Raw genomic sequence first — 17,402 nt, forward strand, 5'->3', positions numbered from 1 at the left:
AAAGAAGAAAACTATATTTATACTACGAAGCAACCGTCAAAGGAAAAGGTGCATTGATGGAAAAGTCATAATGAGAACTCACGCTTCGTGATTAGTGAAGCTGTGAAAAAGTCCTAAAAAGCACTGCAAAGTTGCAGATCCAGTAAAAAGGTGCCACGTGTGAAGAGCATTAAATGGAAGTAACAAATGAAGGGTTGATTTTGCTATAGCATTAATGGTGACAAAAATTCCCGTTTTAATGAATTCCACTTCCTAAATATTCAATTGATGAATAAATGGCAAGTGGAGGGACTATCTGTATTGGGAAAATTTGAGTTTACATATTAAAGTGATTGGAAGATGACGTGTCATGGCACGTAGACTGGTCAAAGAGTTATTATTGGCAAAGAGGCACGAGTTGCAACAGATACGAGCAGAGGCATAAGAGGAGGCACGAGCGGATACTCAAAAGATTCAACGCCCGTACCTATTTAAGTCCAAGAATTAAGGAGAATGAATCTGACAGCACAAGAGAGTACAGATACAGTATTTAATGAGCATTAAATACTAAAAACATTAGAGAATCTGTATTAAAATACAGTGATTATGTAACATAGCATTTAATATCTTTAATTGTCTATAATGACTTTATTATGACAAAGGCAAAACACATATTTCCAAGATAGCTATAAAAGGGAAAGAATGGGTCAATTGTAGACACACAAAATACAATCTGAATATATTGGTTTTACTTTGAAGCTTATTGTTGGCAAAAATCACTTTCCTTTATTCATTCTTTAATTATCATTAACCCGAATTCTTCTAAATTATCCATTATCGCAACTTAATTATCCTCTCGCCCTCACAAAAAGGCCAAGCAGAAACCATTAGTTGAGCCAAGTCCAATTTGCTGATGACATTTATTTTAGGAATTAAATTCTGTGCAATGATAATATATACGTAAACTTTTACACAATCAAATTAAATCAACTTATACTATTATCAGACAAATTAGCAAGCCTGATATGATAGTTCAAAAAATAATATATAACCTGCTATAATTGGTTTTAAAAGTTCCCTTTATTTTACATATATTTTTTAGAATTTTACATTAAATATTCATAAGAAAAAAATATCAAAGGCCAACTTGGATAAATGAATAAAGAAATGTGGACGGGGCTCAACTATATTTAAGACAACGGGCCCCTTAATTAGAAAAAGAATAATTAATCAACATATGAACATGTCACCTTATGTCACATTATCATGTGTAATTGCTTGCACGTCCTTAATAAACTATATTTTTGCCAATCTGTCAATTTGGACTGCCCCTCATATTAAAACCCAAAACTTCACAAATTATTTTCCACTACCTTCCCCCACTTCATACCAACTCTTTTCGGCAATCCCATTACAAACTTCTTTTTTCTTACAACACTTTTTCCTTTCTTTTCTAAACGATAAACTAAAAAGAGTTTTGTCCAAATTATAATTAATAAGCTGTAGCTAGTTTTTGGTCATGGAAGATAGGTTAAACAGAAGAAGTACTCCATTTTTTATCAAACAAGAAGATTCCACCGGAACTCCGCCGGATAATGCCGCTGATTCTCCCTTTTCCGGCGATGAAGCTGCTGAAGTTAACATGCCATCTCCTAGAAAAAGGTTTGTAAATTATTCTTTCTTTTTTTTTGTTGAGAAAATGAATCTTAAAATATTTTATGGTCAGTTTTATTCTTTTTTTTTACGGAATTCGGAAAAAATGAAAACTTTGGATAGTTTTCTTATATTAGTATTGGTTTGATTGTATTTATAGTAGGAGAGGAGCAAAAAAGAAAGTAATTACAGTGCCAATTATTGATGCTGATGGATCACGAAGTAAAGGAGAAGTTTATCCACCACCAGATTCTTGGTCTTGGAGGAAATATGGACAAAAGCCAATTAAAGGGTCACCTTATCCCAGGTAATTAAATTAATTATCTTCACTGCATTTTAGATTAAAGAACCATGGTAAATTGAAATAAAAGAAATTTTAAAAATAAATAAAAGTTGCTTACTAAATAATGACAGAATTATTGTTCTAAACAGTCATTGTAGTTGCCGCCGGGGGGTAGTTGGTAAAGGTTTTGATTCTTATCCGGTAGGCTGATGACTATCTTATTATGGACCAATTAAACTTTGCATTAAATTAATGTAGTAGTTTGAATTATGCATTGCTAGTAGTACTTCACTCGCCTACTTACACCTTGCTAATCACGCTCTTTTTTCTGGTATTACCCACTTTGGCAATCAAATTAAAGCGTCGTAAATACAGTTGAAATCTATATTTACGGACTTAAAATGTTGAATTATCCATTAATTACACCTTTTAGCGTATTTGCCAATTAAGGATAAGCACAAAGGCTCATGTATTGTACTTGCTTCTTCTTATAGTATCGGAGCATTTATGCCACTAAGATAGGGGTTCAATTCTAAAGGACAATTCAGTATACAAAGTATCCCGCATTCATGTAAGGTTTGAAAAATGACCATTCCTCAATCGTGTAATGTTGGCAATCTACTCTAATGCAAACATCAATGGCTGATTACATGGCTCGAACCCGTGACTTATAGGTTATATAGAGACAACTTTATTGTTGCTCCATAGCTTCCCTTCAAAGAGTTCAATTCTACATACACTACTAAAAACAATATTTAACGACTGATAAATTCAGTAGCTAAATCAAAAAATTCGTTGCTAATCCTATTCAGCAACGACTTAGCAACATATTATCAAGAAATTTTGTTAGCTACAAGCGATTTAGCGAAGACTAGCGACGAAGTTCGTAGCTAATTCTATTTTTTTGTAATAGTGATATCATTAATGTGGTTGTCCCTTACAGTGGACGCTTTCAAGACATTGTTCCATAATTTATTGTGATATTATTGGTTTCAATAGTATGGCCAGATTGATAACATTACAACCCCAGAAAATATACACTAGAGAAAATTGGAGCGAAGTGGCATTACAAATTTTGAGTTTTTTTTTCCCATACATTTAATGAACTTCTACACCTTGATCTAACCTCGAGTTCCACGACTTCCAAGTGTCTTCATAGCCCACTCTCTTCTCCATTATATTGATGTGAATTCCTCCATAAATATCGATGGTAAATGCAAAGGCACTCATTGTTTTCGGGCTTGACTTTTATAAATGTAGTTACAAAATATCTTAAAATTTATATACTTGTGCCAATTTATATACTTCCTCAAAATCATTTTGTATAACATTTTTTTCTGTTTATATATATATATATATATATATATATATATATATATATATACTTCATTGAAAGTTCTTATGGAATATTTTGGAGCACAAACTCTAAAAGATCTTTTGGTACGTGTGAAAAGTCTTTAAATATGAACATGCAACAAAAGCGGAGACAATACCTTTTACTGTATGGGGTTGTTTGGTAGGGGTATACGATTAGTACTAAATGGGGTGTATACGTATTGTTGGGATTAGTAACGCTGAGATTAGTTATGCTGAAATTATTACTTATCAATTATCTGGTTTGGTGTATTAAAGGTTTTGAAAGGATTGTTTTGTCTTTATACATGCTTATCCATGACTTCGTGTATTAAAAACTATAGTATTACTAATGCCACGGTTCGCTATAGGTTTGAAAAACACTACCAAACAAGGGATTAATAATATAAAGTTAGCTAATACATGTATTATTTCCCTAACGTACATCCTACCAAAGGGCACCTAATCGGTTTGATAATACTGTGTATTCACTTAATTTTAAGGTCCAATTCACTGTCTTTGGATTTCTAGAAGAAAATGTAATTTGTGAAGAGAGCAAACTTTTATGGGTTATTCAATATTTTTTACTACTATAAAATTTTGGTGGGCTATTAGCACTCTATTTATTATTTCTATCTTTTACTTAAAATGGTGCATGTGTTTCATGCTCAGGGGATATTATCGATGCAGTAGCTCCAAAGGCTGTCCTGCAAGAAAACAAGTAGAGCGTAGCCGCCTGGACCCCACCACTCTCCTCATTACCTACTGTTCTGAACACAATCACCAATTCCCAGCCGCCACCAGCAAACACCACCACCACCCTCCTGCCACCAGTACACCCACCACCTCCACCACATCTACCAATACCGCCGGAGACAACAATGCGGCGGCTGCGGCCACTGACGTCACCATGACAGATAAATCATCTCCTGAAGAATGTGACGTCTTTGCTTATCAACATGACAATGGCTTCTCGGAGCTGGCCGGCGAATTGGGTTGGTTCTCCGATGTGGGAACTCCTACATTTATGGAGAACACGTCATCAATGGTGGGGTCCACGTGGAATGATGCTGACGTGGCTTTAATGTTGCCTATTCGGGAGGAGGACCAGTCTTTGTTTGGTGATTTGGGGGAGTTGCCGGAGTGTTCAGTTGTTTTCCGGCGGTATAGTGTGGAAGCACCGTGTTGCGGCGGTACTGGATAATAACCCACGTGTCAAACTTTCACACTGAAAACTGAAATTACATGTAGATGGACCTCAGTTTGCCACACGAGATACCAAAAGTTTTTTTTTCCTCCTTTTTTTTTTTTTTTTTTTTTTTTGTTCCACGTTTCTCATGACCCTTTTTTTTCTTCTTTATGTAAAGATCAGGTAGAAGGGACAAAAAAGAAAAGAAAAAACCATACTTTTACTTGATTGAGCTCCTTTTGGCAAAGTTCACCTTTTGGATTATTATATGAGCCTACTTCTGCTTTCTAATGTGGACAGGGATTTAATGTTAACCTAACTTCAGTACATTTTAAGCATCTAGACTGCTAGTTGGCGGCTTTACGTGAAGATTGTCCTTTCACCTTCTTTTCCTTCTTTTGACGAGACAGATTGGATTACGTTTAGCTTCATCTATATTTGAGGATTGCATGAAAAGTAAGTCAACAACAACAACAACTCAGTATAATCCCACTTGACCTTTCCTCTATCCTGGGGTAGAGAGGCTGTTTCCAAATAGACCCTCGACATCCTTCCCTCCAAGAACTTCCCGTCTTGCTCTTGGGAGACTCGAACTCACAACTTCTTAGTTGGAAGTGGAGGTTGCTTACCATCAGAGCAACCCTCTTGTCTACCTTCATCTATGTTCATAAAGAAATCAAGAAATATAAAACGAAAAACCACGCTATTGAACATGAGGTAGCAAATCATACTGCTCATCTCTTTCAATTTAGATGACACACTTTACTTATTAGTTCGTTAAAAAAAATGACATATTTCTATAATTGAAAATAATTCTACTTTAAACTCGTCATTTTATCCTAGAAGCTTTTATAATCATATAAATGTCATGCCCTCACAAAGGTTTTATCCCTTAAACTTTTAAGACCATAAGTTTCAAATATCTTTTTTTCCCCCTTAAATTTCGTATCGAGTCGAACTACCTCATCTAAATTGAAACGGAATAATGTTAAAATGGAATGGTAACAGGAGATTTTAACGTTACTTTTTTATTCGAATGCTGTGATGAGAGGAAATAAATATATAATCATTTGTAATGGTTAGTTCCTTAATCCTATGCCCAACATCATGAACGAAAAAGAGTCCTGAAAGACAGATTGCAATGATGGGTTAGTAATATGGCAATGGAGAGTTTCCTATTATGAAGCTTTTTAGTTCCATAACATGGAAGGGCTGTTAAATGAAATTCACATGCTAAACCTGCAGATTATCAACAGTTTGATCTTGCCCTATTAATGGACAACAATTTCTACTCAAGAGATAGACAAAAAAAAAATCTAATTAAAATCAAAGGGACAATCGAGACGAAAGATGATATATTGGTAACATGTTATTGGAAAGACCTTGCCACTGTCTCATTTTTTCAAGCTAACATCCAGAACCCATAAAACTAAGACCTTGTTTGCACATTCTGTAATTAGAAACCAACGGTACCTGCTCCTTCGGAGTTTTTCATGAGAACGCTGCTTCGTGTATTCTCATGGCTAGCTTAAATCTTATCCCACAACCAAGATAACCGAAAAAGGAAAAGGAATACCGGGGAGGAAATCATTGATTTAATGACAATTTACAACTAAAACAGCTTGAGCATCGTCTTGCACATTTTTCAAGAGCCCTAGCTTGAACAGCATCCGAACTTTTTCCAGGAAGACCCTTCATCTTTGATGTTAATCGTCTCTCCTTTAGGAGGAGCAGATGAAGTAGCACCTTCATCGCCTGCCTCGACTGCTTTTTTACTGACGATCCGGTATATCTGCGTGAGAGCTTCAGTGAATGCATTTTCCACGTTGGTTGCTTCTAATGCAGAAGTCTCCATAAAGTATAGGCCCTCCCTCTCTGCCAAACCTTTAGCCTCATCAGTTGAAACAGCAACGAGATGTCGGAGATCTGATTTGTTGCCTATGAGCATGACTACAATGTTAGGGTCAGTATGGTCTCTCAACTCCTTCAACCATCTTGTGACGTTCTCATAGGTAACATGTCGAGTGACATCATATACGAGCAAAGCGCCGACAGCTCCCCGATAATAAGCACTAGTAATGGCACGATATCTGGTAGCGAAGAAGAAAAAAATGAAGCATTAGTATAACACCTTAAGATGATAACATCTAATTGACATGAGTTCCTGTGTCTTATTCATTCCCTCTCTATACGACAGTTAGCAACAAAACACATACAAGCAACTACATATTCGCCATAAGCAAAGAACATCAATAACGGGGAAAAAGGGGCACCAAGAGGGAAAAAGAAAAACGTAGGGAAAAGAGATCAAGTATTCAAACATCTGCCTATGCAATTGAGCTTGAATATACGAATATTATATTTACTAACCAAGAAAAATATTGAAAGTTGTGGTATACCAGTATACATGACCTATTTTTTTTTTTTATTATTAAGTAAATACATGACCTATTTTTATTGCCAACAAAACTTTTTGATCGTTTTCTATTAAAGATGCAACTTAAATGTGTTTTAAACACTAACCTAAATACTTTATACATTTATTTCTCAAACTATTCTCCCTAAACAAAGAGATAAGTCCACAACTCCCACTGAAAAAACAACAGGAGAAGAAACCACAAGACAGAAGATAAAGGACCAGAAAGATGAGGTCTACTCCATCTTTCTTCCACTGCTCTATTTTAGAGTTAAGTTGGAAAGTTTGGGGTAAATATATCAGGCTTAAACTTAAATTCTCCCCCTCCTAGAAAAGAACCCCCCCCCCCCCCCCAAAGAGATGAAATTGCTCAAAGATTTTTAAGCTAGAACCTATGTTGCGCGGACTCTCCAAAATGTAGCCGCACCCGTGTCGGATCCTTCAAACATGCACTACTTTTGGAGGATCCGACACGTATCCGGCTACATTTTCGGAGAGTCCGAACAACATAGGCTAGAACTATTATTCATCTCAGGAAAAGGTTTTGCATACAACCACCAATAGGGAATATATCAAAACGTGGGCTTTACAATAAGCGAGAATTATGATCGATATTTCGTCCAGACTTTCACATCCTTGCCATTGAGAAATGCACAAGATGTCAAATACATATCAGGCACTAAAAAGCCATGAACCAGCAGCTGAACTGTGCCAACAAAAGCACTGCCATGAACTAACACGCATGCTGCACATGTTCACAAGAAATGAGTAGGATAAAGGCAAAGCAACATATCAGAAAGCCACCCAAGGGCATTCAAGCAGGGCTAAATAAATTCATCTTCCTCTTAATTCAGTTCTCATGTTTTATCATACCAGCTCCATATACAATTACGAAACATGTTGTATCACCCTATATTTAACACTGCACCGTGTTTGCACCCAACTATTATGTACTTTTTGTAAGAAACATGAGCATAGAACATCTGGAAGAACAACTATGATGTGATACCATTGCTAATGACATGTAAAACACACTTATGATTCATAAACCTTGTAGCAAATTACGTCAACCACATCCAAAATTGAAAATAACCAGAGGCATTGCTTACTGTATTTGCAAGAAGAAAGAGACCAACCCTTCAATTCACCACAATCATGCCAACTCAATAACCTAATACAAACTATCCTTGGGCATTCTCGTCTCTTACTCTCTTGATAACTTGATCTCAAGAATTTTTTCATTTGGCAAAAACGATGTTATTTTCTGAAGTTCAACTCCAAGCATGTTCTTTACTTTGTGCCTACTTTCTTAGTTTTCACAGGGCATTCTGTAGATATACCCAATCTCTTAACGATAGAAAATTGAGGTATCGAATCTCAGAATAGAAAGTTGACAAAGTGAAAAATTTGTTATACCAACAAGGTAGTGAATTTTTTCATGGCCATAAGTTCTGAAGGAGTCATAGTTTTCACACCTAACTGTCACCAAGAAGCCCACAGCCTTTAAGAAGGATTTTTCTAGGGCGAGACACGGAGGCGGATCCAGGATTTCCGGAGGATGGGTTCACTATTACTTTTTAAAAAAAAAATTAAACCAAAAGGTTGGTAGGGGATTTGATCCCCTGACACTAGGCTATTGGAAATAAGAGACCAAACCCAGTGCACCACTTGGTCTCTTTTGACCATGGGTTCCACCAAGTATATATATCTATTTTGCCAAATTATGTACATCATATCTATATTTTAACCCGAGGACCACGGGTTCACGTGAACCAAGTTTTACATGATAGATCCGCCCCTGGCGAGACATAGAAAAGAGATTACATTGTTGTTAACTAGAAGTTTCGACCAAATACAATTAAATTGGAGTTGCACCAGTGCTAGAGTAAAGTTTTGGTTCCCCAAAATTTCTTTTCTTTCTTCAAGTTCGTTACCAGAGAAATGACTTATACGAGATTTCATTTTCAATTGCCCTTACCAAGTATCAACTGCATTCCTTCCTTTTCTTTCTTAAATAACATAACATGAAAGAATTTACAAACACCAAGGGATATGACCTAATGGCCAATGAAGTGTTCAGAGTTACCGGGTAACTGTACAAGTGGGGTTAGCAAGTAACCGTGAATTCAGTGGAATAGTAAAGGTGCGCGCAAATTGACCCAAACACCACCGTTATAAAGCTACCTAAGATACAAATTTTACTTAAATTGGATCTCAGTTTTTTGGTCAGTACTTTAAGCTGTATCTAAATTACAACTTTGTTTGTATACTAACCACAAACGGGCTTGGTTTAGTTTCTAGCTTTGTTAGACCTATTTCCAAAGATTAATTCCATATGATGTGCGCAAGTATCTTCTTTGTGTACATATAGACTTTTCACTAATTTGTAGTGCATCTAAAGAATCTACTTTCAACAACTCGGATACACGTGTCAATGAAAATGAAAGATCCATGTCAAACATCTATATTTCAAAACGACGATCTATTTTGCAACTAAAAATACACTTTGGTTTTTAAAGGTACTTCCACTCCTTTTTGTTAACCCATTTCGTATGTCTTATAACCCTCAATACTGAACTCAAGCTAAAGCTATTTCATAGATTGAATTCCTTTTGGTATAAACCAATTTTTTTTAAACCTTCTCTTTTTAATTGGCAAATGAAAAGCTATGAAATCAATCAAACAATAAAATGGTCAAGGATCTCAAAAATTACAATAGGGAAAAAGAGTTGCTTCGGTCATTTATTTGTCATATTAGAAAACATATCCTCCCGATGTACTTGTACGGGAACTGAACAAATTCAAGTAATCTCATATAACAAATGTGGAAACAAAAATTTCTAAAACTAGCTTTCAGATTGACACCACAATAGCATCTAGACAGCTAGGAGTATACATAGCATGCAAAAGTGTTGAATTGTGTGATCACCTCATTTAAAAGCCTATTAGAGACAAAACACTTTTATACGTAATTAATTATGTCTTCAAAACACCCTTTGCAAAACATGTAGAAATTCATTTTTATAATTGGTGGCGGTGCAACTTCCATGTCCCTCAAATGGTAATACATATACTACACAGGATTCCCATTCAAGCAACAAAACCACATCTACACACTCATTTACAATATCAATAAACACAAACAATATTCAATAATCCTACAAAAAGAAGCTTAACACAACAAAGCCACAAGCAACTTTCACTTGACTAAAGCGCGAAAACATGTAAAAGCAAGCACTTACTACCACTCTGGAACCCCACAACTTAAATATATTGCAGATTTCATACAAATAAATAAATAAATAAAAGCTCACACACCAATATAAACGGTTATTTAGAGTTCAACAAAGATCATGTAACCAAGTAACAAAAGCACTATAACTAAAGCCACAAAAGCATAATAAGCAAAACCCCAGATACACAAACACAAAAAGAGACATAGATGTCTAAAGTATACTACCAGAAGAAAAGAAAAAAATATATAAATCAGGGGTCTTTTCTTTGTTTTTCAGAAAAGGAGGAAACTTTACCTTTCTTGGCCAGCAGTATCCCAAATCTGAGCTTTAATAACTTTGCTATCAATATTGAGACTTTTGGTAGCAAACTCAACTCCAATTGTAGACTTAGACTCCAGGTTGAATTCATTTTTGGTGAATCTTGAAAGCAGATTTGATTTACCCACACCTGAATCTCCGATCAACACTAGCTTGAATAAGTAATCGTACTCATCATCTGCTCTGTAACCTGCCATCTTTGAAAACAATTACTTTGTTCTGTGTTTTTTGGTTAGGCAAAAAAGTAAGTAAATCACAGAACTCTGCTTCAATTTTTTTTCTTAAAGGCGGAGAAAAGGGGTTGGGACTCTCGTCTGAGGTTGGCTATATTCTAGGAACAGCTTAAAATAGAAATGAATTTCATATCGTGAAATGACGTAACTACCCCTTCAGGTTCTCGTTTGATTTTTTTTTTTCTTTGATTTTTCCGATAAACAATAAAATGAAAAAAAATTGGTAGAGAATAGAAATTACATCAAGTTTCCACTTAAGCAAAAAAGGAATTGAAGTATGTGCAGTAACAACAACAACAACGACCCAATAAAGTCCCACTAAGTGGGGTCTGGGGAGGGTAGTGTGTACGCAGACTTTGCCCCTATCCCGATAGGGCAGAGAGGCTGTTTCCGATAGACCCTCGGCTCAGGAAGATGAAAATAAAACAAGTAAAGACAATTCATCAGTAACGTCAACATAACCATAGAAATTATGACAGCATCCTAAAAATCATAAAATAGATGACATGCAATAACCATAACCCACAACTAAGGTTTAGAGCTATGGAAAACAGTAAGGTTAGTGTGAACTCTACATTAAACACAAGCATGTCTAGGACCAACCTACTCAAACTCGCTTCACCCCCGGAATGGAGGAGGAGAAGCTCGACTACCACCCTATCCTACAACCCTAATGCTCGACCTCCAAACCTTCCTATCAAGGGTCATGTCCTCGGAAATCTGCAATCGTGTCAGGTCCTGCCTGATCACCTCTCCCCAATACTTCTTAGGTCGTCCTCTACCTCTTCTCGAACCCACTAAAACCAGCAGCTCACACCTCCTCACCGGAGCATCCAGGCTTCTCCTCCGCACGTGCCCGAACCATCTGAGCCTCGCTTCACGCATCTTATCTTCCACAGAGGCCACACCCACCTTCTCCCGAATATCGTCATTCCTAATCTTATCTATCCTAGTATGCCCTGAAGTATGTGTAGTAAAAGAGCAAAAATTTCAATAACACTGTTTCAATATTCTTTGTAAGCAGATACACGAATTAGCTTGAGTCGTGCTGGGCACTGTCCTAAGAAACTATTTCAGCAGTGTGAAATATTTCTTCAGGATTAAACAAGCTTACCTCTATTATTTAGAGAATACAGGAATCAGCAAAATTAAATATTACAAACCCAGCTAGCAAGAAGGAAAAGTAAATAAGAAAGGAAACAACTAATATTTAATATTAGACAATAAAAGAAGAAGGGAGGAGTGAAAGGAAAGGAGAGGAAGAAATGTTTTTTTGCTGATGGATATTTCCTTGTCAAGTGAGAGCCTAGTTATAGTTGTAATTGCATGAAACTTGGATTTTGCATGGCAAAAACGTGGCTGAACATTTGCCACTTTTTAGTCTTCTTTTGCCACTAATCATAACCTTCTAGAAGGGCTAAAACACTTGTCCAAAGGGCATTAAAATATTGCCACAGTCCCCCACTATTTTAAAGACTTTTTAAAATAAACTTGCTGGATTTGTATGGTCTAAATGCAATAGGTTTGGTGTCTTCTGGACTATGAATCAAACTTAGATCAATAAAAATTAACTCACAGAATTACTGGTGAAATATAAAATTTATGAACCAATAACTCTCATTGTAAGTCAGAGATTTTATCAATCACACTTCGACCCTCACAATTTTGAACGCGGTTTTGCGCCACTAGGCCATGCGCATGCCTGGTGATTCATGAGAGCCATAGAGATTAGGCCAAAATCTCATAGGAGCGGCCCACTTCACTCTCATATAGGTGAATTTATCAAGTGTATACTGCTTTTAAATACACCATTCATAAGGACTATGAATTTCATTAAGAGTTATAACTCAGCCTCTCAATTAGTAGCAGTCAAGCACTCTCTTTTAGTGCTCTAGTGCCAATATCGACTTGTTATTACCCATATAAACCTACTTCATGGGATCTCCAATCACATAGGTTGAGTTACCATCTCTATTGACAACATGTCGGCCTTAACCCCATCTCTTTTGAGGTTTGAAGAATTAATTTTCTTCCCACGGGTTTAGTTAGAGGATGGGCCAAATTTATCTCTGACTTCAAATAGTCAATGGAAATTATTCCATCTCTCAATAGCTATTTTATGACATCATGTCTCAATTTCATATGTCTACTTTTACAATTATAAGATTTATTCTTTGTTATAGCTATTGTCGTCTAGCAATCACAATGTATAGACACAAGAGGCAATACGTCATTTATTAAAGGTGTTGATACCTAATTTTTTCCCGTGTATTTTTTATATGTAATATGCCTTTCAAATAGCATGTATATGCATATATAAGTATACTCCAAGGCTACATTATTTTTTCTTATTTTTTAAAAGATTTTTAAATCAATTTACTCCCCTATTTTATCAAGAAAACCCCAATAATTATTTTTAAAATTATCATCTTGGTGATTCATTTATCGTATTCTCATATTTTTACCAAAATATAGCTAATATATTTTTTACACATTTTTTACAAATTTATTTGGTATTTTTAAGGATAAAATTGCATAATTATAATATTAGCCTCTTTAATGATTTGATTGCATTTATACTTATAAAATTAAGTCCAGTATTTTTATATTTATAGTTATATGTTATAAATTATTTTAGTATATTCAATTTATTTCCAGGATTTAATTTACTATTTTATAAAAAATAAAAAGGGAAAAATGGCTATTTAAAATCTAGCCAGATTTCATTTCGATTGTAGCCTAAATTCTACCCCAATTAAACCCAATTGAACCCCAGCCCAATTCCTAAAATTACCCAACCCATAGCCCGTTTGAATGACCCGCCCGACTCCCCTTTTAATCCAGGCCGTTGATCAAAATGATCAACCGCCACATTTCTTCCTTTCCCTTTTTAATTTACCAACCCCACCAACCCTAAATCATTTTCACCTACCAGCCGCCTCTGAACCCTCCCCCCCATTCTCTCAAACTCTCTCAAAGCTTCTCAAACCCTAGCCGCCTTCCACCGCTTCCGCCCTGAAAGCCACCGGAATCCATGGCTTCCAAGGCTATGGAAGCCCTATACCCACATCCTCTTGCTCCTGCATGCCTGGTTTTTGAAGGTTCAAGGCCTAACCACGATGAAGTTTGGCCCAGGCTTCGTTCGATTCGAGTTCCACGGCCATCTCCGGCCTTATTCCGGCGTACCATGGTTGTTCGAGCCTGATTTTGACCTCTCCGACTTAGATCGGTGACTCTTCAAAGCCTTTCTCACTACTGGGGTTCCTCTGAAACCCTAACCCTTCGAGGTTTTTCCGATTTCCTTAGATTTGTTCCAGATCCATGCTTTTCTTAAGGTCTTAAACGATTTTCCTAACTTTTCTTTCAAAAAAAAAATACTTTCAAAATCTTTCTTTTCCGATCTAGGGTTTTTCGGAAAATATTTAAATGTTTCTCTGACTTCCTTTTTCCTTTTGTGTGTATTTTCCTCTACTGTGTTCTTGTATTTTCTTCTACCATGTTTTTGTATGCTTCTTCTATTGTATTTTCCTATACTGTGTTCTCGTATGATTTTTCTATTGTATTTCTTCTCTACTGTGTTCTGGTTTTCACCTACTTTTTAGCATGCTTCTTCTATTATTCTTATCATTTTTTTTCCATTATATTTCGTATTAGCTTCTTCTACTCTATTTTTTTTGAATTCTTCTACTATGTTCTGTGTATTACTTGCTATCATCGTTTTCTCATGAGTTTCTGCTGCTGAAAGAAACATGCAAGAGGTTTCAGTTCTTCTCTAAGACCTCTGAGCCTGTTTCGATCACTTGCCTTCTCATCTCTGTACTTGATTAATGGTGGAAACCCTAGAATTTGGGGGTTCTTCCAAGCTTGGTTATGTGATTTGCTTGAACTAAGGTTTCATTTCAAAATCCCTAACTCTTTCAGACCAACTTCGGGTCTCTGAACTGAGTTTGGACATCCTTGTTTTCATATGATTCTGACCTTTTCCTAAACTCTTCTACACTGGATTTTTCTACCGATTTCACAACGACACGACAATCTTCTTTCATGCTTAACATGTTCGTATGCCCCTTATATATGATGAACTTCCCTCTAAAGTGGCTTTCAAATTTGTGATTAGTTCATACTTCCCTCTGAATATGGTCTGATTGATTTCTTTCCATTGCTTGCGGATTTTCTTTGTGACTCGACCTAAGTTAAGACCCTTCTCAGCTTTTGCGACTTGGTTCATTCATGGGTCAGTAATTACAAGATCCCTAACCTTTTATTTACTGGCTGTTAATTGATTTTTTACCTTATTTGTACAACCGTGTACTTCAAAACCCTGTTCCTTAGAGAACTTTTTATGTATTCGCCCATAATTGCCTACTTTGCACAAAAGTGTTTGTTTAATTACTTTCCTTAAATAGTTTACCCGTTTGAATCTGAATTCCTTAATTAAAGGAAGTCTTGTGTGATTGATTCTTGATTGATATTCGGTTCCTTAATTGTTTTCTTACCTTATTTCTGCCGGATTTTTACACTATAAAAGGCACGATCCTTTTCACAAAATAAAAACAATCCTTCTGAACTCACACTCTCTCAATAATATTCTCTTCTTGTCTGCATTGTGGCCTGTTTATAAGACCTACTGCATTTCCTTTATTTGTTTCTTTGAAACTGGTATGTCCTAATTTAAGCTTCAGCATCACAACAATGTGTTTTCCATGTTTATTTACTGTTTCTGTAGAGTTCAATGTTTAAACTAGCATGTTGATTTCTTTCTATCTATTTCTGCTATGAATCCCTGCTCCCTACCCCCTTATGTGTTTTGAGTTATGGTTTAAAACATGGCAATATGTAAGTTACTGTCCATGGATTGAACTTGGTCCCTTAGGGAATCCTAACCTCTAAACAGTGTATTCTAAAAGGCTTATGGGTATGCCAACACTTCCCATTGCTGGGTATGCCCATCAGCCTGTCTTTGCCTATTTACCACCTCCCCATTCCCTATACCCCTATGTGTATTGATGTGAGTTGTTTTCCCTTTCCCTTTCCGCTCTCAGAATTTTATTCCTGCACTTGCACTCTCTCTTAGTCCCTAAGTTCTGCTCCTCTCTTGTGAGCCTTGCCTTGGGACCTTGAGTTCCATCTGAACTTGGACACCTGAGGGCTGGCCCTTTCCACACTGCACTATGTCCTAATCTGGTGATACATTTGAGTGTAAGCACTGTCCGGAGTTCATTTGAGACTCTTAGGTAACTTTGACACACCCCAAGTGGGAGAAAGGCTTTGAAATATGACCTCTTGGAGTTGGTTTACTTCATACTTCAGATAGGAAGTCTGAATCAGGCTCTCCTTGATTGTACTTTTTAATTTCCAATTTTTCTTTTTACTTTATTTTTCTGGGCTGTAATAACTTTGTAGTAAACTCTCGGGGATGGCTAGTGAAAAAGGGAGGGGTAACCATGTATGCAAAAGGGGTAAATATCCTGCCTATAGGAGTTTCTGGATTTTTGCACTCTCATATATAGATACCATGTCTATAGAAATCCTGCATTCTCTCATATAGATACCATGTCTATAGGAATCATGTATTCTCTCATATAGATACCATGTCTATAATTACCTAAAAATCTGAATTCTGCATATGCACATAGAGAATATGCCTATAGGTCTTTCTGAACCTTGCATATCCATTCTTCATTAGGCAATCATGTTTGTAGGTCTTAATAATCAACCGCAATTAGATATCATGTTCATATGTCTTAAACGAAATTCAGCACCTAGATATCATGCTTATAAGGTTTCTGCATTTTACTATGTCTATGAAAGTGTTTAAAATCAACAATGCGTAGAAAGCATGCCTATAGGAGCTATTAATCAAGTCTGAACTATTTCACTCGCTTAAAGTCTAAAACCGGCAATAATGATGCATTACCAGTTGCAGAACTTATGATCTTTTGCTAAAACTCGCCCTTCTTTAATAACTGACAACTTCTCTTAAATCAGTATGTAATCATCTCATATCCTTGTTCCTGAAGTCTGTAGATATCATGCCTATAGGGTTTTCGTCCAACACTTAGGCAAGCCATAGGGTAAAAGTTTATAAATTGAATCTATTGTTATTAACTACAACCAGCAGGCAGGCCTGATTCGGGTTTCTTATCTGAATTATGTGATAAATCAGTCTGCCTCAACCTTTAAGTTTAATCAGGCCCTAAACAGTATGTGTAAGTCATGCTACTTACTTGCTTTCTTTGTTTAAAGGAGGTGTATTTGAGCCTTTCTACTTGCTGTATGCTTTTCCCAATTTGCTATACATGTTTTTGTATGTCGCCTTAGTATTTTACCCTTTTGAAACCATAAATAAGCCCAATATCTCCTCCATTTAGGATTAGTAGTCCCAAATACCTCCGGGACTGATAGGATCGGGACGAGTAATAGCATGCAATAAGTAAACGAGACCATTACGTGCTTTAATACCTTAAACAGGGCGGAAAGGGTAGATATGGATATGATGACCACGCAATAACATCACGTGTATCCCCTCACTGAGGAGTGATTACCGGATGTTGCATGGGGTGATCCATATTATTAATAAACCTAGGACCCCCCCCCCCCACACACACACACACCTTTCCTTTGTTTCTTCCTTTTAAACCTTTTAAACTGCTTCTTCAAAATCAACTCTTTTAGTTTTCTTACTTGTAACCATCATGTGCAAAATTCCCTCTTATTTGAAGTCTTATTCTCCCACGTGTTG

At 36.3% G+C, this 17,402-nt stretch overlaps 2 protein-coding genes across 3 annotated transcripts; one reads left to right on the top strand and one right to left on the bottom strand.

Moving 5' to 3' along the window:
• Positions 1-1,337: 1,337 nt before the first annotated feature.
• On the top strand, positions 1,338-4,680 carry LOC107821634 (putative WRKY transcription factor 69). Of its 2 annotated transcripts, none has more exons than XM_016648068.2 (3): positions 1,338-1,641; positions 1,793-1,939; positions 3,941-4,680. In XM_016648068.2, exons 1-3 carry the CDS (start codon positions 1,499-1,501, stop codon positions 4,470-4,472), a joined length of 822 nt encoding a protein of 273 aa, XP_016503554.1. In that variant the 5' UTR covers positions 1,338-1,498; the 3' UTR covers positions 4,473-4,680. The 2 variants fall into 2 exon arrangements, with proteins under 2 accessions (XP_016503554.1, XP_016503555.1); XM_016648069.2 differs by having other exon boundaries at positions 1,796-1,939.
• Positions 4,681-5,795: 1,115 nt separating this feature from the next.
• On the bottom strand, positions 5,796-10,752 carry LOC107821633 (ras-related protein YPT3). The gene is made up of 2 exons (XM_016648067.2): positions 10,404-10,752; positions 5,796-6,547 (listed from the first exon to the last, which is right to left on the bottom strand). Exons 1-2 carry the CDS (start codon positions 10,622-10,624, stop codon positions 6,112-6,114), a joined length of 657 nt encoding a protein of 218 aa, XP_016503553.1. The 5' UTR covers positions 10,625-10,752; the 3' UTR covers positions 5,796-6,111.
• Between the last annotated feature and the right edge of the window lie 6,650 nt (positions 10,753-17,402).

This window comes from Nicotiana tabacum, chromosome 10 (genome assembly GCF_000715075.1).
Source record: "Nicotiana tabacum cultivar K326 chromosome 10, ASM71507v2, whole genome shotgun sequence".
NCBI lineage: Eukaryota > Viridiplantae > Streptophyta > Magnoliopsida > Solanales > Solanaceae > Nicotiana > Nicotiana tabacum.